The sequence below is a fragment of the Cydia pomonella genome, chromosome 9 (genome assembly GCF_033807575.1).
Source record: "Cydia pomonella isolate Wapato2018A chromosome 9, ilCydPomo1, whole genome shotgun sequence".
In the NCBI taxonomy this organism is placed as follows: domain Eukaryota; kingdom Metazoa; phylum Arthropoda; class Insecta; order Lepidoptera; family Tortricidae; genus Cydia; species Cydia pomonella.
Window position 1 is genome coordinate 18,719,812 of NC_084711.1, and position 22,088 is coordinate 18,741,899.

General features: G+C 36.2%; 1 protein-coding gene across 1 annotated transcript; it reads right to left on the bottom strand.

The window, feature by feature from the left end:
* Positions 1 to 21,283, bottom strand: LOC133521589 (luciferin sulfotransferase-like). The gene is made up of 8 exons (XM_061856627.1): positions 21,110 to 21,283; positions 19,481 to 19,540; positions 17,401 to 17,532; positions 16,226 to 16,325; positions 15,206 to 15,483; positions 12,734 to 12,828; positions 10,863 to 11,040; positions 1 to 487 (listed from the first exon to the last, which is right to left on the bottom strand). The coding sequence occupies exons 2-8, from the start codon at positions 19,533 to 19,535 to the stop codon at positions 372 to 374; spliced, it is 954 nt and encodes a 317-aa protein (XP_061712611.1). The 5' UTR covers positions 19,536 to 19,540; positions 21,110 to 21,283; the 3' UTR covers positions 1 to 371.
* Between the last annotated feature and the right edge of the window lie 805 nt (positions 21,284 to 22,088).

Genomic DNA, 22,088 nt, shown 5'->3' on the forward strand with positions numbered 1-22,088 from the left:
TAGGAAAAAAATGTTTAAAATATATGTAAACAAATACGATACGATCTGTATATGCGTATATTATGAATATTCATGAGTGGGAAAGAGGCAGATGGCAAAAACTTAACCACTTTGGGCTTCGTAGCGACCGCGCGGTATTTGTAATGTACCAAAACGTAAGGTTAGCGGATTGCAAAATAAGAAAAGTTTAATTCAGGGTGAGTATCTTGGAATGTATTGTTAGTATTGTTACAAACGCAAATAATTTACGCAATCACATATTAGGTACTGTTGAATTCAATACTTCCAATTACACTTGACATCATTAAGATTTTGATCACACTTTTGATATTTAACAGGCAATCTTTTACACTGTAGATCTGTGCGATCAACTAGGAGGTATATTCAGGAAAGCGCAGGTCGGAGCCGGCGAGGTTGTCGCGCATCCAGCGCTCCGCCTGCGCAGCCATCTCCTCGTCGACCTGATCGCGCCATGCGCCCGATTCACCTGAAATAATAATAATATTGTTTACATTACTGGTGCACGATGAGCTGGCGGCCTCCTCGCACACCGTATCAGCATTGCGATACAACGAGGTAATCCCGCCAGCACCCTTGGTACAATGCCTCAAGGGCCTATATTTTATATTTAAGTCAGTTATTAATTTAGTTTAGTATTTGTACAGTTACTGTTATAATAATAATTAAGTTGAACTATTAAACTCCACATTATATAATATTTTAAAATTATTTTTAAGGAAAGAAAATAGGGTAGATCCGTATTCACAAAGCTTTCAAATTCACGTTGCCGCTTCTAGTCTTCAAAAATATTTATTCACAGACATAAATAGTAGGGCGGCGGAACAGGTTTTAGGTTACTTTTCGTTCATGGGTAAATATGGTATTAATGCATTCAGTATAATGTCTTGAACATAAATATATGAGATGACAAAAGGCAAATGGTGGGGGTAGTTGCTGTGACGTCATAAAGTCGGCAGTACAATTTTTTTTCTCTTAAACATGGATTACTCCAAATTTTGTACCAAATGACTGTGAATATCCTCTATGTAATGTTTAAAAATAATTAATTGAAAAATAGTTTAATTTTCTGTTACATTAAACTGAAACTATTAAAAAAATAAAAAACTCGACTTTTACATATATTTTTGAAATGGTCTTTTCATTAGCTTTCATTAGGTCTGTCATAAAATTTGGAATAATCCATTCAGTCGTTTTCAATTTAGAACAGTTCTGTGTCAACTCTGGATTGTGAAATTTTTGAAGGTTTTCTAATAATTTGTTAGACCAAGTATTGAAAATGTTACAGTATGTTATATATTTGTGATCTACTCACAATGCCCTTTCATTTCCTACCCCACATGGTATGTTCAAAAAGAAATAGTTTGTACTGCCAACTTTATGACGTCACAGCAACTACACCTACCATTTTCGCGCTTGTCAACTCATATATTTGTGTTAAGGATATCATACTGAATGCACTGATCCATATCCGAAACGACATGAGCGAAAATCGATTTCTAAAAGACTTTTCGAGAAAAGGCCAGGGGCCTTATTCGAGATGCACAACTGTCAAATTTCGCGTCCACATCAAATCAACACTTGATTCTATCGCATGTTGATTGTATCAAGTGTTGATTTTATCAACTGTGGATAATATCATTTGGAACAATCAAAACTCATTCATAGAAAAAATAATCAAACAAAAATCAACTTTGTTTATTACTACTATATAGTTTGAAATGGCTCTGAACTCGAAGTGGTTCGGTTTGATTTGATTGTCACCTGACTGTGGATTGCTAATGTCAAATTTTGACAAGTGTTGATTTTATTGCTAGACTTTTTTGTCCATGGGCTTGGGCACCATCTTGGATTTTTTGACGTACGACAGGGAATACCCTTCCTTTCCTACAATATATGGCATAGAGTAAAGCGTCTTTTTTTTTTAAACATAAGTTTACAGGAATCAGCGACATCTTGTATTCGATAGGATAAGTAATGCGCTATGAACAATGCGGCGGCGAGTAGTGAAACTGTACCTGACAACGTCAATCAATTAAAAAGTGACCACACAGTTGATGGTCGATAAAGGCGATTATTAATTGAATTTTAACGACAATAAAGAACTATTGACATGCGATCTTTTTGTTGAACCCACACCTACACGTCGAATAATGCTCGCTCCACATATTCTCCTATAAACGCTCAAAATTGTAAAAAAAATTGATGCAATTTACTCCGCACCCAGTCTCAAGTTGCTTCTAAACCACGTTCACGAACCAAGTAGTAACCTAACACATCTGTAAATATAAGGCATATGATTTAGAGATAAAGTCCGTTTTTTTTTAAATTACGAGATGGTTCATGAATAACCTTTATTACTATAAAAATAATACTACATTTGTCAATTTTTTTTTCTGTATTGCGCTATTACATAATGCATAAAATTGATATAAAGATAGGTACCATAGTAGCTCGCTCACTTGGTCTATCAACAACTATTTTAATGCTCTTTGTACTCGTATACGCGACCCCATTGTATGTACAGTCGCCATCAGATATATCGGAACGCATGTATGAGATCTCAAATTATTAAGATAAGACCTACTGTACTGTCTATATTACTTACCAAGACCTAAGTACCTATTATTTATATGTACCTACACAAAGAGAATTCCTATGTTAAAAGGAGATTAAATACATATTTTGTTATTCAGCTACAAATAAAATAAAATTTATCTTTATCAGTTAACACATTTTTTTACCGATTTCTTTAATAAAATAAAACATTAAAGTATTATGTGACTATATTTCATTGTCTTCGGTGTAGATTATTTACTGATGTTCCAATTTCCTGTATCAGTTTGGTACCAGGAAATATAAAAACTACACCTCTTCAAAAACTTTGCTGGTAGTTCGACATCTGTAAGTTTAAATATAAAACATGATAAAAACACTTAAGTCAAAAACGTATACATAAAATATTTGCCCTATATTCTGGTCGCTCGGTAGGGTACTCAGAAGGCTGGGTGCATTTCCGCGCTGGTTAACAATGCTGATCCTCTGGTCACCAGAAGCCTATATAAGGCGCTCTCATAGAGCCACGCTAGTGCCCTAGAGTTTCAAATTCAACCCCAAGTGCCACAAATATGTAGTTAAGGGTTTAAATTCTGGATCAAGAACATGGAATACTGTTCGCTAGTAAGGCCATAGGTATTAGAAAAAAATAATAGTAGGAGACGGCCGTGGTCATGGTAGGTGGTACAGGTGGGCCAGGCAAGATCTGAAATTATGCACCTATTTTACTATAACTTTGTTCACCTGTGTATATTTACTGTTTCCATGATAATCATTTTTAATATGTAGCCCGTGTAATCGGGCTGTATCATTGGTCTCATATTTTTTAACACAAAATCATAATTTTAATTCAATAATTCATGGTGTTTTACATATTAATCATTAATGTACCTATTTTGCTAAATTTTCTTGCATATAATAATATTGTTTACTTCAATTGACGTGTTTATTATTTTCGTTACTATGTCAACGTTAATACTTAAAAAATTATAACGTGAAGGTTGAGTCCGCAGTACAGTTACAGTTTACGTACATAGTGGCATTAGCACAGTCGGATTAGGACCAAACTCGATATGTCTGAACGGTCATGAAATTTGGTATGTATATACGTTAAAGGCCCCTTTTTCATGCCCACACCATTTGACATTTGGGGACCTCGAGGAACCGCAGCCATCTTGGAAAATGTGGACCATCTAGGAGAAATTCGCGTTTTACTCTAAATCTACGTTCTTTATTCAATAATCGTGTAAGGCAACATTCAAGCTTATAAAATTCTACATAAAATAGTTTTAGACATCTTTGCGAAAAAAATGATCTTGCTTTAAAAAATACTTGCTAAACCCAGATTTAGCCCTTATACCCTTTCATGGGATATTCTCTTAATAGGAAACTTGGAAGAATAAAAATTCCACTTTTAACTATACATTTGTACATAATCTACCCCAATATCAATATTTTACTTGACTGCAACTTAACCAGAAAGTAGGGTTATGGGTATAAGTACTGAGGATTCAGATAGCCTGTAGCTTAGGATACTGGACAGATTTTTTAAATGACGTATTATTTAGCCCTAAACTTTTTTCTTCCGTTAATTTTAGTAACTTTGTATTGCATAGGTATTGTAAACCGGCCACGGGCTATGTCTACAATAAGATGCGTGAAACTAAAAAACTTTTTGAAAACAAGTTGAAGTACTGTCAGAGGCATGAGCATGACATAAAGATGGACATTATTGCTAAAAATTATTCGAATCGGAACTTTGGAAAATTCTGGAAAAATACCGCCAAATTAAATTCTAGGGCGAGCCTTCCTGTAAGTGTTGCCAACTATTCTGAACCAACTGCCATCGCTAATGCTTTCCAGAAACATTTCACCATTGGATCCACATGTCAAACGCTGGAGATGGTTGATACTGAAGCTGAAGTCGGTACCCCGCTCGTTAGATTTTCGGCCAAGCATGTCGCTAGTAAAATTAGTAAGATGCATAGGGGAAAATCACCTGGACACGACGGCCTCAGTATTGAGCATCTCAGGCATGCGGGTGTGCATTTACCGGTAGTCTTGTCAAATTTCTATAACTTATGTATTAGTCATAGTTACTTACCCGAGGAACTTATGAAAACAATAGTTGTACCTGTCATAAAAAATAAAACTGGGGACGCTTCTGACATATCCAATTACAGGCCTATATCTCTCGCCACTGTTGTGGCTAAGGTATTGGACGGTTTGCTTGATGACATTTTAGGACAAAATATTAAACTAAATGATGCTCAATTCGGATTTAGGCCGGGTTTATCGACTGAAAGCGCAATCCTCTGTCTTAAGCAGACCGTCCATTACTATACGTCACGTGAGACGCCGATATTTGCCTGTTTTTTGGATTTGTCAAAGGCGTTTGATATGGTGTCTTACGACCTATTATGGAGGAAATTACTCAAGGATACGACGGTCCCCCGTGACGTAATCTCACTGCTTCGGCACTGGTATGGTAACCAGAAAAACAGTGTTAAATGGGCAGGCGCCTTATCTGAGGAGTACATAATGCAGTGCGGGGTCAGACAGGGTGGATTGAGCTCTCCTACATTGTTCAATCTATATATGAATGGTCTCATCGAGGAGCTCAACAGCGCTTGTGTCGGATGTCACATAGAGGACATGTGTGTCAACAACTTGAGCTATGCTGATGATATGGTGCTGCTGAGCCCCTCGATGGGGGGTCTAATAAAAATGTTAGGCATTTGTGAAACGTATGCTGAGGCCCATGGGCTCAGGTACAATGCGTCTAAAAGTGAGCTCTTGCAATTTAAATCAGGTAACAAAAGTTACCAAATGCAGGAGGTTAAGCTTTGTGGAACTCCGTTAAAAAGAGTGGACAAATTTAAGTACCTGGGCCACTGGGTCACGGACACACTGTCTGACATCGAGGACATCGAGCGGGAGCGCCGGGCGCTGTGTGTCCGCTGTAACATGTTGTCCCGCAGGTTTGCACGTGTTAGTAAAGAAGTAAAGTTAATATTGTTCAAAGCTTTTTGTCAAACTTTCTACACGTGCGGTCTGTGGGCCAACTTTACGCAGCGGGCGTATAGCGCTCTGCGTGTCCAATATAATGATGCATTTAGGATGCTGTTCAGGTTGCCGCGGTATTGTAGTGCCTCAGCGATGTTTGCTGAGGCACGAACAGACTGTTTTTTCGCCATCATGAGGAAGCGATGCGCTTCACTCCTCACTCGCAGCCGAAGCAGCACGAACAGCATCCTAAGTACGCTGGCGCAGCGTTGGGACTCGCCCCTAGTCAAGCGGTACGTGCAGCTACACTCACCTGTTGCTGTGCTGCCGCGAAACTTATAAATATTATGTAATGTTTTGTTTTGTTTGTTTTGTCCAATTGTTTGTTTTGTCTAATTAACTGTAATACTAACTCTAGATACATAAGTCATTGTTACCTAACCCTATGGACGTCAAGTTCGAAATAAATATATCAATTCAATCAATTCAATTCAATAGCACTTGTATACTAACTGTGGATCTACTGATGTCTGTTTTACTGTACTCCGCTCAATAGTTTAGGCGCTAGAAGAAAAAATATGATTTAATATTCGGAGTCCTCTCAAGGCGGCTGTATTGATTTTTCTTTAATAGAACCAGTAAAAGTAGGTTGTGAATGGCAATAGGAATCTAACGATACGTCATTTAAAAAAATCCGTCCAGTATCCTAATACCTAGCTACTGGGTGTACTGAAACATCAGTACTTACACCCATAACCCTTCTTTCTGGTTTAGTCGCAGTAGAGTAAAATGTTAATATTGGGGTAGACCACGTACAGTCAGCGTCAAATACTTTGTAGCAGTCAAAGTGGCCAAATAGTTCGGTACACCATACTAAATATATGGTGTACCGAACTATTTGGTTACTTTGTACAAATGTATAGTTAAAAATAGAATTCATATTCCTCCGAGTTTCCTTTTAAGAGAATGTCCCCTGGAAGTGTATAAGCGTTAAACTTAGATTCAGCAAGTATTCTCTATAACAAGATGTATTGTTCCGCAAAGATATCGAGGACTTTTTTGTGTCGAATTTAATAAGTTTTAATGTTGACTGTTGTGTTGATGGTACACATTTTCCAAGATGGCTCGGATTCCTCGAGGTCCCCAAATGTTAAATGGTTTGGGCATGAAAAAGGGGCCTTTAATTTATATACATAATAAATTTCATGACTGTTACAGAGATTTCGAGGTTGGTCCTAATCCGATTATGCTACATTGTGCGTCCGCAGCAAATTCGGTTCTCCATACAAATGTAGTTTCGCTCTCATTTTAAATCGGCTAGCTAGATTGCTCTAAAACTTTGTACTTACAATAGGATATGGTATGTCTATGCCTATAATTAATTTAAAACATAAATGTGAAATGAGAGCCAATTAAGTTCAATATTAAGAATATGTGTCGTTGTTGACTCGCCGACAACGGAATTGAGATCTATATGGGTGCCATGTTCTGTGCTGTGTAGAAAATCCTGAAATTATAAAGGATTTGTCTTGGCTAGTTTTTACGTATAGGCTACGTATCACCGAAACGTCACAAACACCACGAAGGTTCGGCTTGTACGGGCCCTCGTTTTTCCTATATTCTTATACGCTGCGGAGACCTGGACTATCCGAAAGACAGAGGAGAAGACGATAGACGCCCTAGAAATATGGTGCTGGGGATATCCTGGACCGAGTTTCGGACTAATGTCTCCATCCTTAAAGAACTCCGTATCAAGCAGCGCCTTCCGACTCTCGTAAAGACCCGCATACTCAGTTTTTTCGGTCACGTCTCGAGGAGGAACAACGACTCCATAGAGCGTCTAGTAGTGCAGGGTAGAGCAAACGGAAAAAGACCGCGCAAAAGGCCACCTATGCGATAGACTGACCAAATCAAATCTGCCATGAAGGGTTCCCTGAACGCATTTGCCAGAATGGCCCCCAACCGCGAAAAATGGCGAGAAATCGTACGGCAAGCAACATCTGCGCCTGATATCAGCAGTTGACCACGACGCTCTGCAAAGAGTACAACGACAAAGAAGAAGACGTATCATATTTGTCTAAAATTTGGTTTGTTGGTACACACACAAGGGATAGTCTCTAGCTAGGTACGGGGTGCCACACTCGTCAGCGCGACGGCGATTTTTTTTACCTTTTACCTAAAAATCTCAAATTTGTGTACGGGCTCAGCTCCTGTTTCGTCTTAAGCATAAATTTAACAGATTCTGACTCACAGGGGGCTTTGAGCATGCTGTTGCGTTCGTTTTCAAATTTTGAAAAAAAAACTAGCCTAACAACACAATAAATGCTTGTTTTTCCGCATTCTTCACTATATCTCCCTGTCTCACTACTATCCTGACCTTCTAACCCAGAGGGGAAAATATACCTTATTGGGGATACTCCATCTTCCTCATGATAATATATTTTACTTTACTGAAAAGCAATCGGTACATGTTACAAGATGCACATTGTTAAGAGCCGGGGTTAGAACCCACGACCATTGGTTTTAAAATGAAGCTTTGTATATAATTTGTATTTTTATAATAAATCTGTTTTCTTGTTGACATTTTGTGGTATTGTATTGCTTTATGTTAATTGTCAAAATATTTTTTTCATCCTGGACAATTGTCACATGCGTCACATAGTACGTTTTTATGATAGATCTACATCGACGCAACTGCATGTCATTGTCAAAGAGCATATAATCACTACGTTTTAAGAGACGGGATTTCCATACTAGCGAGTGGAATCAGTTTGTTTCGCAAATCATTACCAAAATGTACGACAAAGAACTGTCAAAGAACCATAGTACCAACATAAGCGATTTAAATAGTGTAGTACGCTACACGCTTACGATTCTTATCGATATCGATAAAATGGGGAGGGTTGAAACATAGGCTCCTGTCTACAAATTTTGTACTCGAAATCAGGTTAGCATCGAGTCCACATTTAAGTTGTATGTTATATAGTGGATAGTTCTTAATTGGACTACTATCTGGTCGGGCTTAATGTGGACCCGAATTATTTTAATACAGTTTTTAAGTCGTGTTTTTTAATTTTATTAAATGCTTGATTTTCATAATGATGTGCACATACATGTTTGAATAAATGTAACTTTTCTATGGGAAGATGTATCAGGTCTTCGTTCCCAACAAATTTGGCCCACTGCCTGCATCTGAAAACATACAGCCTTGGAAAAACATGACTTTATCTACAGTTTATATTCCATGTGTTTGCTAATGAGATGATCAACTGATTATTTCGCGCTAATATGCATCTATAAATCATGTTTTTCGGCATCCAGTTATCAACAACCCTTTATCAATGCTTTAACTTTTTATGTATTTATATGTCTGTTAATCATGAGAACGGGTCTGGCCTTGTTGGCAGCGACCCTGCCTATGAAGCCGATGGTCCCAGGTTCAAATCCTGGAACGGGCATTTATTAGTGTGATGAGCATGAATATTTGTTCCTGAGACATGGGTATTTCCTATGTATTTATAAATACTTATAAAGTAGGTCTATGTACATATATATATACATTATTACACAAACTGACTTAGTACTAAAGTATGAATGGCATGTGTTGTGGGTATATATATATATATATTGTTGTCTAAGTACCCACAACACATGCCATTCATACTTTAGTACTAAGTCAGTTTGTGTAATAATGTCCTATAATATTTCTTTATTTATCATAAAACAGAGATTAATTTTCTTACATTTTAGGTTAATATATTAAATAATTACTAGATAAAAAAAATATGTTAACTAATGACCATTAATGCATAAGTATTATTAAGTAATAGATAATTTATGCATTATTAATCTTCGACGAATTAATTATGGTCATATTGCATGCTAGTTCTAAGGAAATTTCACATATTTAATTTAATTATTTACACTGATATACAAATAAAACTTCAGTTATCGATAGTTATAGTACATCCCTAGTTCACAACGAAAAATAATGTAAAATATCTAATTTTCGATGTGTTTATAGCCTGTTGACCCAAAATAAGGTCAAAAGTATCTAAAGCAATACTTACCAGTCTTCATCCAAGGGAAATTTCGCCATAAAATCCCTTTTTTCGTGATTTTCTCGAGTGGCTCGCTTGCCACATATTTCACACTTAGTAAACCGTTTTCTCGCTGGCATTGTAACAAACTCGCTCTTTACTCTGATCACGGTTGACTATTTTCAATAATAATATTTAAATAATAAAGAAATTACACGAAATACCCGAACAAAACATTGAAGCCTTCAAAACAAACAAAGCAATTAGGCTGACAGTAGACTTGATGTAAACTTGACAGAATAAATAGCACTGACGTTTTCTTTTTCTTCGTTGGCAATGATTTGCGAAACAAATTCCATACAAAACTTTTTTCTTCCTAGCTGCGTCAGCCTGATCGGAATTTGGCAGCTAACTCCATCTTGCGTCCAGTAGAAGAATCAAAATCGTACAGAAAAAACTACTCTCTGCCTTAGGATCCCCTTTTAAATGTCATAAATCCAAACATGGCAGCCATACCCATCGACAAAAAAGTCTACCGTTGATCTAATTTCATTTGACAGTTAACTAATACGTATTCGACACGCTTATATTTGACAACTAGAATCCTGACTAGAGCTGGGACTGCGTACCAAAAGTACGTCTCTGTTACTCGTACCAAAAGTACGTCTAAAATACCAGTTTTACGAGTATGACCCCCAATAGGCAGTTTACGTATTTGCCGTGCTTAGGCGTCTTACAAATGAGGATTATTTATACAAATATAGACTTATTATTTCGGTAAGGGTCGGAAATATGGTGACGTTTTGAGTGAAGGCTATGAATCTATTGTCATATTTTTGTTATATATTATTACATTATTTTTAGATACAACAGACACCCAGACGACCATCTGTTAACAAAATTTTATTTTACCTAAAGTAACGGTAAGAATGGAGGTACGAGGTGATAAAAGTTTCATATTTGTTTTATTTCAGAAATCAAAGTCTGTACTTTTAAATACTCGACAAGCTAAAAGTAGTCTATTACAAATAACCTGTTCCAAAAACTATTCCGGTACAACGCCCCGCCTCTAGTGTGGATATTGTTCACTGACAGGTGGTGATAATAGCAATTCGACAAGTCACAATATTTCTCACATCAAATGGAAATCAACACGAAACGTCACTTTTAGCATGTCGAATAAGGGCCCTGGCCACTAAAAGCATTCTCTACCCGTCAACCATTGTACTAAATGAATGTTACCTTTCCTAACAAAGTTCTCAGCATTGGGGTCACCACTCTTATTCATCCATGTCGGGTTCACAGACTCGTTTTTCCTGAAGTTCTTAATATTCAAGTGTTCACTAAGCTTAACGATTTGTTCATCCGTTAACTTCTTGTCAAGGAAATCTGCTACTCGTTTGACAGATAATTGTATATCCTGAAACAATTACGCAAGCATAAAGATAAGAAAAACGTAATTTATACATATATAGGTATCGACACTTGAGTTGAAGTCACGCACACAACAACAAAATCATATAATGACAGCAAGATTTTGAAATAAGTGTTCTTTTTTGATACCGATAGCAAGTTGTACCGCCAACTGCAAGATGGACCAGGTTCTTCAATTTGATTTTTTGCAGGCTTTGACGCAGACGAGCCCCATTTCAAAAGTCGGCAAAGTTACTGAATTATCTGTGTAGTGTAAAGGAAAAAGCGTCCTAGTTGTGGTGAAGAATTTAAAGACTGCGAATGCTAGTCTGCAGATTTTTATTCTTTTATCAGGGCGATAGCTCTGAATTCAAATCTATAATTTTTGAGAGTTATCTTCTTAAAAGCTTAGCTACATATGTGTGTAATCTTTCTCCTAAACTTTCCTGTCGATATCTATATGTTTAATACAGAAATGTCACAAATAATGTGTGTGTTGTTAATATTTAGCCTTCTTGATTCCCAAATTCTAATAAAACTCCGAATTCATACCATATACCGAAGCCCGGGATCCCAGGATTGTTGAAGAGAGTTTCGGTATTAATACCGGTATTCCGAGAAGTCCAGCATTTGGAAACCCTAGTAATGAGAGTAAGTGGGAAGTGCGACTGTGTGCAGGCTTCCCCCGTAAAAAATGGCAAAACTATTTGTACGGTATGTTATCGCTTGTGCCCCTCCCTTCCGACATGTTGGAAGCCGGTGTTGCTCGAAGGGTTTCCTGTTCTACTTTATTGTTCTTTAGACTATTAGCTTTAATTAATTTTTAACATATAGTTTTATTTCAAATTAATATCAAGGATATTCAATGTTTTTTAAAGACTTCATATTAATTGCATCAATGGTAGCTATAGTCTGTTCTACCCGTAGACTAAAATGACAACCACAAATGTCAAACGTAGAAATAATGTGACCAGCTTAAAACAAATAGTGCTGATCTTTGATTTCGGTTTGTGAATAACCGATAAATATTAAAATAATTTTAGATTCAAAATAAACAATTAATGAAATCTACTCACTACATGTAAGGAAGTAAAAAATAAATAAAATCTACTCACTACTAATTCACTCAAACATTAAAAAATTGCATTATGAGCTTCGAGGTGACTGTTAATCTTACAATAAAACCGCTTTTAAATATTAGAAATATTGTGTTTAGACCTGGATACAAACTTTCTAAATGCCTCAAAATGGTGTTACATGCCTACATAAGTAACTCCCAATAGTTTATTTTCGGTTAGTACCGGTTGTAGCACATCACTATTTATAAGACGTAAAAAACCAGCAACACATGGAATGTCATTTTAGTCTACGGGATAAAAAAATAGACTATACACACTACACAGTGTTACATAATAGTTTATTTCACATGGATATTTCAGATTGAGTTACTTATATAGGTACAGTCAGCATCAATATCGCGCCAAAAATATCTGTTATTTCGGATAACTTTTCCAAATATAGATAAATCCTTAAAATTCACGTTTAAAAGTATATCTTTAACAGTCTTAATTGTTCTACATATGGAACCATCACATTTTGTTAAGCTGTTTCAGCATGGTAGATAATGTAGATACTTTTGAAACCTTATTGAATCCGCTACTTTTGATGCTGACTGTACAATTAACAATTTTCATATTCACCTTTAACATATCTTCGTAGAATATGAACATCATATTTGGATGATGACGGAGGTCCCACGCTTCTCTTAAATGCGCCAAAGTTGGGGAATACACCACTGTAAACAATTTTTTTTTAAACCGATTAAGAGCGAGTTCCTTTTACTCACGAACCGAGGGTTCCGTACAAACTTTGAATTATCTCCGTGTAACTATATTGGTTAAAGACTTTTGATCAAAAGTACCACCTATACTAAGTATAATTGTGTACAGCGCCATCTATCGGCCAATTGTCTAACTAATTTGCTGTTGGTTTTTCGAGGATGATTTTCTATCATGTGAACCAATTTAAATAATTGTTCATTTATTTGAAAAAAAGGTGTCTTTAATGTACCTAATCTCATAGAAATTTCAAGTATAATATTTATTACACTTGAAATTTCTATATACTTATAGTCTGTCAACCACAGTATGTCAGTAGCAATGTACAGCAAAGTGAAGTAGGGCAATACTCAAAAATCAGTATTGCGTTGGTATTGCTCTAAGAAAAGCAGCAATGTACATCAAACCAAAAACAAGTAACTGTCATCATAACCTCAAATATTTACCATCATCGGCCGTGATTGTACATTATTTGACTTTGCTTATTTTCATGCACAAGCTTATTTAATAATATCAGCAAAAAATTCTCTTGAAATACTCGTAGCAATGAATGTAACATTCCACAAATAAAACTCAGATGACACGCGATTTTGGAATTATTCGAAAACAGTGTTGCTAACCCGGGCCTTTTTCAAATTTGCCGCCTTTTGCTACTGACAAGATTTGCTTGACCGAGTATAACACGTTGGTTAAATTGCAAACTTGAGTTCGGAAATGTTTTTTGTTAAGAAAAAAAATGTTACCAAGATTGAGGTCTGGTTATATTTTTCCTGTAAAATTTATAGTTATGTTAATAATATGAAAAAAAAATCATAATTTTTCTTCGGTAAACTTCGGAGATAAAGGGGGGGGGGGGCATCTGATACCTCACTTGACCTAGTCACTAGACTTTGAAATTTCGCCCCCTCTTCATATTGAGCATTTTCCATCGTTAATAAAAAAAAATACTTTCTATGTGTCTGGGTTAGCATTATTCATAACCATTCAACTCGATAGCTTAAGTGGTTCACGAGATATTTAGCGATGTGACAGACAGACGGACGGACAGAGTCGCACCATGAAGGTTCCTTTTGTACCCTCACTCATGTACCAAATTGCAATCACCCTCACTCATGCACCAAATTGCAATCACCCTCACTCATGCACCAAACTGCAATCACCCTCACTCATGCACCAAATTGCAATCACCCTCACTCATACACCAAATTGCAATCACCCTCACTCATGTACCAAATTGCAATCACCCTCACTCATGCACCAAACTGCAATCACCCTCACTCATGCACCAAATTGCAATCACCCTCACTCATGCACCAAACTGCAATCACCCTCACTCATGCACCAAATTGCAATCACCCTCACTCATGCACCAAATTGCAATCACCCTCACTCATGTACCAAATTGCAATCACCCTCGCTCATGCACCAAATTGCAATCACCCTCGCTCATGCACCAAATTGCAATCACCCTCACTCATGCACCAATTGCAATCACCCTCGGGAATTTTACCGCAAGCGAAAATCCTCAAAAAAGAACCACGAGCGTAGCGAGTTCTTCAAAAAGTGGAATTTACAGTACGAGGGTTAAACTAACTTTGCTACGGGGTTAAGACGAAAGTGGAGGAATGTAGTCCTCATTTTCCTCTCTGAATATTAACATTATTGAAAATATTTTGACAAAATTTGTTGTATATCGACCACAGCGATGATGACCACGTTTATTTGTTTTCGAATTTTTAATTATTATTAGAGTTAGATATACTTATGCAAATAGACATACATATACATATTTATGTAATCAAATGACCCCTATCAATATCAACAGATATCTTATCAAATAACTCCCGTATTTAGGGTTCCGTACCAAAAAGGTACAAAAGGAACGTCCGTCCGTCACACCGCTAAATATCTCGAGAACCACTTAAGCTATCGATTTGAAATTTGGAGTAATTATGAACAACGCTAACCCAGACACATTGAAAGTATTATTTAGTTATTTTATTTTTAATAAAATAACTAAATAATACTGAGATAGCTACGGTGTTTTGTCTGCGGAAGACAAGTAACCCTTACTACAAAAAACAAAAAAAAACAATAATTTAGTTACATATCAAAGCAAATTAATTCAAAAAGAATGTTAATTGATATTCATCGTTAAAATATAAGTAAATCCATCCTACGTTTGCATCATCCGATGCTGATCTTTCTGACTTTGCCCCACATGAGGATAATAGTTAAAACGCAACTTTCTCATCAGTTTTTGAACAACCAAGATAGCCTTTACCGGCTGGTGTGGTGTGGTGGCTTTAAATAAATACACGCTTGAATACTTACTCATATCATTGAAGAAAAGATTCCAAAAACTTTTCAACTCTGCAGTATAGTGCAACTTTTTTGCGAACTGATAATGAGATACTGCTACATCCCTCGGGTCTCGGGCTATGTACACTACTTTCGTGGTATCCAATAGATTCGAGGGCAAAAGCGAGAAGGGCACATGAGTTTTTATAAACCGAGGCGAAGGCGCTGCGTCTATAGCCTCCTGAGTATAAACAGGTTCAGTAACTTCGCCTTCCATCCTTGATTTGAGTATATTAACTGTCATTTTCCCTCTGAAATAAATATGTGGGTCAAAAACATTTTTAGTATGATTAAAAATTTACATTATGATACAAGTGTGCTTTGTTGGTCACTACACTCGAGGCGATATTGTATGAAAGCCGGTGTGTGTAATGACCAATGCACACGTGTTTCACACGACGTCTTTCAACACACTTTCGAGATTCAGATTTATTGAACCACTTTTTTCCCGGACACGTAAAATGCCCCTCTGATGTGTGAATAAATAAGGTAACTAGTTACACCTTATACTAAAATGGCTAAAATAAGAAGTTTATCTATTTACCTATTCACACAATTCAAATAGAGGCAGATCAAGACAAGTCTGCAACGATTTTGATAGTGGATTGTGTGAATATTAAACAGAATCCTTTTTAGTATAAGGTGGCCAGTAATAGACCCTACCCTATATCTTCTAAATCACTTTCTTTAATCTTAGTTAAAATTGTGCCGTAAAAAGTTCCTACTTTGTTCCTCACTGGGTAATTGCGTTTCAACCGTGTTTATGTAATATGAAAACTATAACAGATTTAAGTGTTACATGAATGTAGTGGTTAAATCGGCTTATACGAGTATATCAACATGCCACATAATAATCGTTTTGAAATTAAAAGTAAATTACGTAGTTTTGAGCAAACTTTGTCGCAAAGTAGGCACATTTGATGGTATGGTACCTAAAATTTTTAACTTATGAGGTAATCAGCATATGTAGGTACCTAATTCATTTATACTCACTCGAGAAACATGTAACGTGCCATCAAAGGGATTTTGGAAGCCGTCTCGAAATCGCATTCGTTCGCGACTTGCCAGACCAACTCTTGTGTAAGCGTGGTTCCTATCAATAATAAATCTACTGTCATTATAACATTTTAATTGCAGGTACTTACGGTACGTAAATAATAATCAGCATTAAAATATTGTACGATTCTCGAGTTCTCGACCCGTACATTCTGTACAACATCTTAGTTTTTAATGAAAAGGTGAATTTCAATTGGTTTTTTGAAACGCCTTGGTGAAAGCTAGTTGAAACTGTTTTTTGAAGGCAAAACCAATTTTTGTAAAGGGAAAATTAATAATTAAAGGAAATTCATTTCGATGTAAATAAAAAATAAACTTTTGAAAAACTTATTTTAACTAACGACAACGCGCAAGTAAGTAGTTTCACAAAACTAAGGAAAACGCCTAATCTGTTTAAATGGATTGCACTGCATGTATAACTGCATTGGTGTAGTCTGCCAATTCGAAAAACTACAATGAAAATCAGTACATTTAATAATTAAGTGGGGCTCTCGAATCCATCTATAAACATGGTACTGTTCCCGTAAAAACCCGTTTAAAGTTAAAGCGCGTTTTCCCTAGTTAAAACTAGCTTTCCGTATCGCATCGGTTAAAACGCGTTTTTACTTATTAAAACTATTTTTCGCATAGTGCCTTGGTGAAAACTATTTTTTACTAATTATTCAAACTTAATCTTAGTTAAAACGAGCGCCATAATAAACTTTAAATATTTTATAATGTTAGGTAGTAACTTAGAAAATTTACTTTTTTGTGTTATATGCATTGTCTAGTAAAAACTAGTTTTCACTGAAATAAATTTTTGAACACCAAAGCACTTTGCGAAAACTAGTTTTGACTGAAAACTTCCAGTCAAAACTAGTTTTCGCCGAGGTATTACAAAACTAGTAACTAGTTATACCTAGTGAAAACGCGTTCTCAGTGAGGTGATACAGGAAACTAGTTTTAACTAGGGAATACGCGATTCCACTAAACACAGGTTTTTACGGTAACAGTACAAATTAATGTTTCCAGTGAAACACTCCCAATAAAATTATTGTAGTTTTTTTTGTAATTAGGGGATTAAACCGTATATTTAATAATCTCAATACACATATCGCTTTCATGGACATTACCAGACCGAGGATACCCAGTCACCCACACGTCGTCAGGCCGCACAGTCATGTTCAAGATGTTGTCCGCAAGCTCTTTGTAACCTTTAGGCATAAGGTAACCGGTACTGCTCGAAGGGCCGAGAAAACGGTAGACTGCAAAATAAAGTCATTATATTAACTTAAGACGAAGCATTGAAAATGTTGGCGTCAGATATCTTGATTTATCTTAGCAATTACAAAACTCATGAAAGTATTGTTTTGTGAACTGGTTATTCATGGCATTGACTTAATTTCTGTAGTTGACCTTACACGATTTGTAAAGTTTTACAGCAGAGAAAATCGTATCTAAGATGCCTCTTTTTAAACAAACATTTTCATTGTACAGGCAAATGGGACTAATTGAAGTTTGTAAACTATCCATGTAGATTGGTCTAAACACACACTTAGTTACACTCAATACTGTAGTTGTTTTCGATTAATTCTTGTTTTTTACTTTAAACGTAAAACCCGTTTAGACACATACACACAAAAGGAAATTCGTTTAATAGGAATATCGGGATGCGCGGGTTGCGGGAAGAAGCAAGCGCATTTTTAGGTTTATTATTATCACTGAACGATGCGTCACTTTAACACATTCACTGCCATCAAAGTAATAAAGGGTATAACCGCGTACGTATGGGCGATCGGCCCCAGACGCTAAATTGATTGTCATTTTGCTGATCTATTTTTCCAAGTATAAGATGCTATTTCACCAAATATAAAATGCCACAGGTTTTTGAGAAAATTTAAACAATTAAAATCTGTTTTTATTTATTTTTATCTAAACTACTGAACCGATTTTTTTGCAACTTAAATATATTATGCTCGTAAATTTTATGTATTAATAAAAAAGTAGTCCCAAATGTCCCAATAGTGAAATTTTTACTTGTTTTTTTTTTGTTTTTTTCTTATTGTTTCGAGATAAGAACACCAGCCAATTTTGGATATTTTATGTATAAACTAATATTCTATGTCATATATTTGATTGAAAGCATTCACTTGGATCAACAGGGTAAGCATACCATGTGTATGTATTAGTACCTATTATTAATAGATGTCAATATTAAATGTATGGTATCATAAGTTTGTTTCATTTTCGCTATCTTGATTCAAGTGAATGTTTCTGAAAAACATATTTAGTTATAAAAATATTAATATAAAAAAATTGGTGTGTATCTCTATCTGGGAAAAAAAAAACCGGCCAAGTGCGAGTCGGACTCGCTCACGAAGGGTTCCGTACCATTATTTATAAAAACTGCAAAAAAAATATGTTTGTTGTATGGGAGGACTCCTTAAATATTTATTTTATTCTGTTTTTAGAATTTGTTGTTATAGCGGCAACAGAAATACATAATCTGTAGAAATTTCAACTGGCTAACTTTCACGGTTCATGAGATACAGCCTGGTGACAGACAGACGGACGGACGGACGGACAGCGAAGTCTCAGTAATAGGGTCCCGTTTGACCCTGTGGGTACGGAACCCTAAAAAAGTAAAAATTGCATCTGGGACTTCTTTTTTATTGATACATACATCTAAATTACTAGCATAATAAAATTAAGTTCAAAAAACGGTTCAGTATTTTAGATAAAAAAATAAAAACCGACTTTTATTTTTTTTATTTTCTCGAATACCTTTGGCATTTGAGGCTCAATATTTGGTGAAATAACATCTTATGCTTGGGAAAATAAATCAGCAAAACGACAATCAATTTTGCGTCTGGGGCCGATCCCCCATAATTACACGGTTATACCCTTTACAGTACTTATGGTGCTACTTTACCGCACTAGTGCGAAAATTAGCATATTACGTTGTACGATACATGTGCGAATAGGTAATTCGCAACTAGTGTCGATTTAAAACACTCCCTTCGGTCGTGTTTTAATTTATCGCCACTCGTTTCGAATTTCCTAATTTTCGCACTTCTATCGTAATGTACTATTATCACATTACCCGACATACTCTTAGGCATTATTCATAATGACCGATCATTATTTATACTGGCCGGTTAATCAAGTTGCTCGTAACATATCTAATCATAATAATTATGCATTATGACTTACCTTCGAAAGATTTACTTGCTGAATCCAGCTCTTCAATTTTCACTTTATTCTCCATTTTATCTGCGATGTTAATACAAATATGAATTAGTCTTTATCTTGCCTTTATTTGCCTCTAGGGAACAAATAAATTTAATTCTATATTTTAGTTAAATATAAATTTTCATAAAATACTAATTACACTGCCAGGATTGCATATACTGGAAAATTTGGGAAGGGTACCGCCATAGCAGAGTGGTGTAGAAGTCTAGGGCGTAAAACTCTTGATTCCTAGGATATCGGTGCCGTCATATAGCGGCCGTAATATTACGGACGTAAAAAGAATGTTCTTTCAATCACCGGCATCTAGGAAACCGCGCCATTTTGTTTACATAGACAATGTTCCAGTGACGCCATTCAACCGCTGTATTACGGCCGCTATATGACGGGACCGCTATCCTGGAAACCAGAGTTTTTGCCACGTAAGCTGAAGACGCCGGTTTGATTTAAAAGGGAAGAATAGCTTTGCGATCCTAGCGAAGTAACGGTATTTTTTCTATGAAATTCAATTTCAGGAGAAAACGTTTTTCACTAACTAAATCTTAACAAATCACTTTGATTTTGATGTCGAATAACTTCAGCATAATATATTCTAGGTTAATCGGTTTCGGTTTTTTTTTCATTTTTTTGTTTAAAAATTTTTGAAAAAAAAGGAAAACCTTGAATCCTTGTTTTTCATTGTGTCAAGAACATACTAAAAAAACATGGAGAATGGAAAATATTTAGAAGTGGAAAAACGTTTTCTCTTTTTGTGATCACGTGGTATTAAGCCTCGATCACTAGAGGGTTTGGCCACTTTTCTTTAGTAGGTATATGACATCTGTTTCAGTTAACAATAACGTACCTACTAAAACGTCACATTAGTCAGCCAAATTGTGACAATCGAACTGTAATTTTAGTATCAGGTACAATAATAATTTTATCAAAAAATTTCAACAGATAACCATTACAACACAACTTTATATATTCTTATCAACCAGCATGATTTTGTGAGTACGATATTAATAATCAACGGCGGAAATCCATGGTACACCGGCCAAAACAGTGTATTCCCATTTCCCATCTGTGCCCGCCCCATGTGACCACCGCCATACAAGAGGCAGGTATATCATAAAGTATTCATTATCCGTTAGCATTTCTATGATGATAATTTTTAGTGAAGATATCGAAACTTCAATTAATCGCTATTCCGTTCCATTATATAGAGATTATCTATATATAACATGATTAAAATCGACAAGTCCACATCCCTAAAAATATGCTAAAAATATATACACACATTTACACGCACACATGCAGAGCTTGTCCACCACCAAAATGGCTACAGCTCAAGTATTAATCTTTTGTACTGATAATGATAACAGACAACCCCCCTCGAGAGTTCCTAATCCTTTGACCACCATGTATGAGTACCATAGTATTGCTAAGTCACCCAACTTACTTATGTATGTGAAGTTTCAGCTCAATCGAATAATGAAAAGTGGGTCTAATTTACCTTGCAAGATTTGACCCGAACATGCATATTACTCATATTACAAAAAACACATTACAAGTTAAATAATAGCTTGTAAAAACAAAGATTATTTCACTTACTTATTTTTCCAGAGTTCAAAATCTGTTTGATGTAACGAGACTACAGAAAACCTGATGAAACGTAGTTTTGAGACTACACACAACTGTTAGCCAAAATGTTCGAATGATTATTTAGATAGTAACCTTGCAATTTATTTACACTAATATCGATTAATATCCTCTAATCATTAGATAACGACGACATATCTACTTAACACTAGACAGATCAGGTAGATAAGTTGAATTGTAATTTATCATTCGCTCTTTAGTAAATAAAATATTCAAAACCGGCCAAGAGCATGGGGGGCATGCTCAGTGTAGCGTTCCGTTGTTATTTGCCCGACACAATACTTAACGGGGGCTGTAATATAATAGGTATAAGCGTAAGATATAAATGGACGCTCATAGCGGAGCGTTCGGCGGGGCGTGCAGCGTGGCGTCGGGCTCACAAGTGATTTTAGCAGCGTGCAGTAAGGTCGCTCCTATACGTTTGCATTTGTTGAACATGCACGCCGCACGCCCCGCCCCGCTGCACGCCCCGCCCCGCTGCACGCCCCGCCCCGCTGCACGCCCAACTCGAGCGTCCAGTCAGGCCTTACACTTAGTATCATATACCATACAAGCAAAAGAGAGTTTACAAAGAGCCACATGGGCAGCCTGGCGTTGACTCCAGAATGGTGGTTAAACTGGTATCAAGATCTTCATTATCCGCACACTTCCACATTAGTTTAATGCATAAAAAGCTGTCAGTATTACACTTTAAACAACAAAAACAAATAAATTTATCTCGAGCCGATGTCCCCAAAATGGCGATCGACAGCCAGAAAGATTTAGCAGGTACCTAACTGCTATTTCAGTCTATCTTGATATATGAAATCCTCTTGCTCTGGTCCTCGAACAGACATAATAGTTAGTTTAGTACATAATAGTCGATCTAATACCGAATACCGACAGTTGCCGAATATTCGTGCCATATATCTATCTTCTAAAATACAGTTTA

What these genes read in the sequence shown, in the direction of transcription:
- LOC133521589 (XM_061856627.1), bottom strand. Translation starts at nt 19,535, where the DNA reads ATGGAGAATAAAGTGAAAATTGAAGAGCTGGATTCAGCAAGTAAATCT. An exon ending in GCACGTTACATGTTTCTCGA is followed by an intron (nt 15,484 to 16,225) that starts GTGAGTATAAAT and finishes TATTTATTTCAG; the next exon opens with AGGGAAAATGACAGTTAATA. An exon ending in TGAGAACTTTGTTAGGAAAG is followed by an intron (nt 488 to 10,862) that starts GTAACATTCATT and finishes TTATTATTTCAG; the next exon opens with GTGAATCGGGCGCATGGCGC.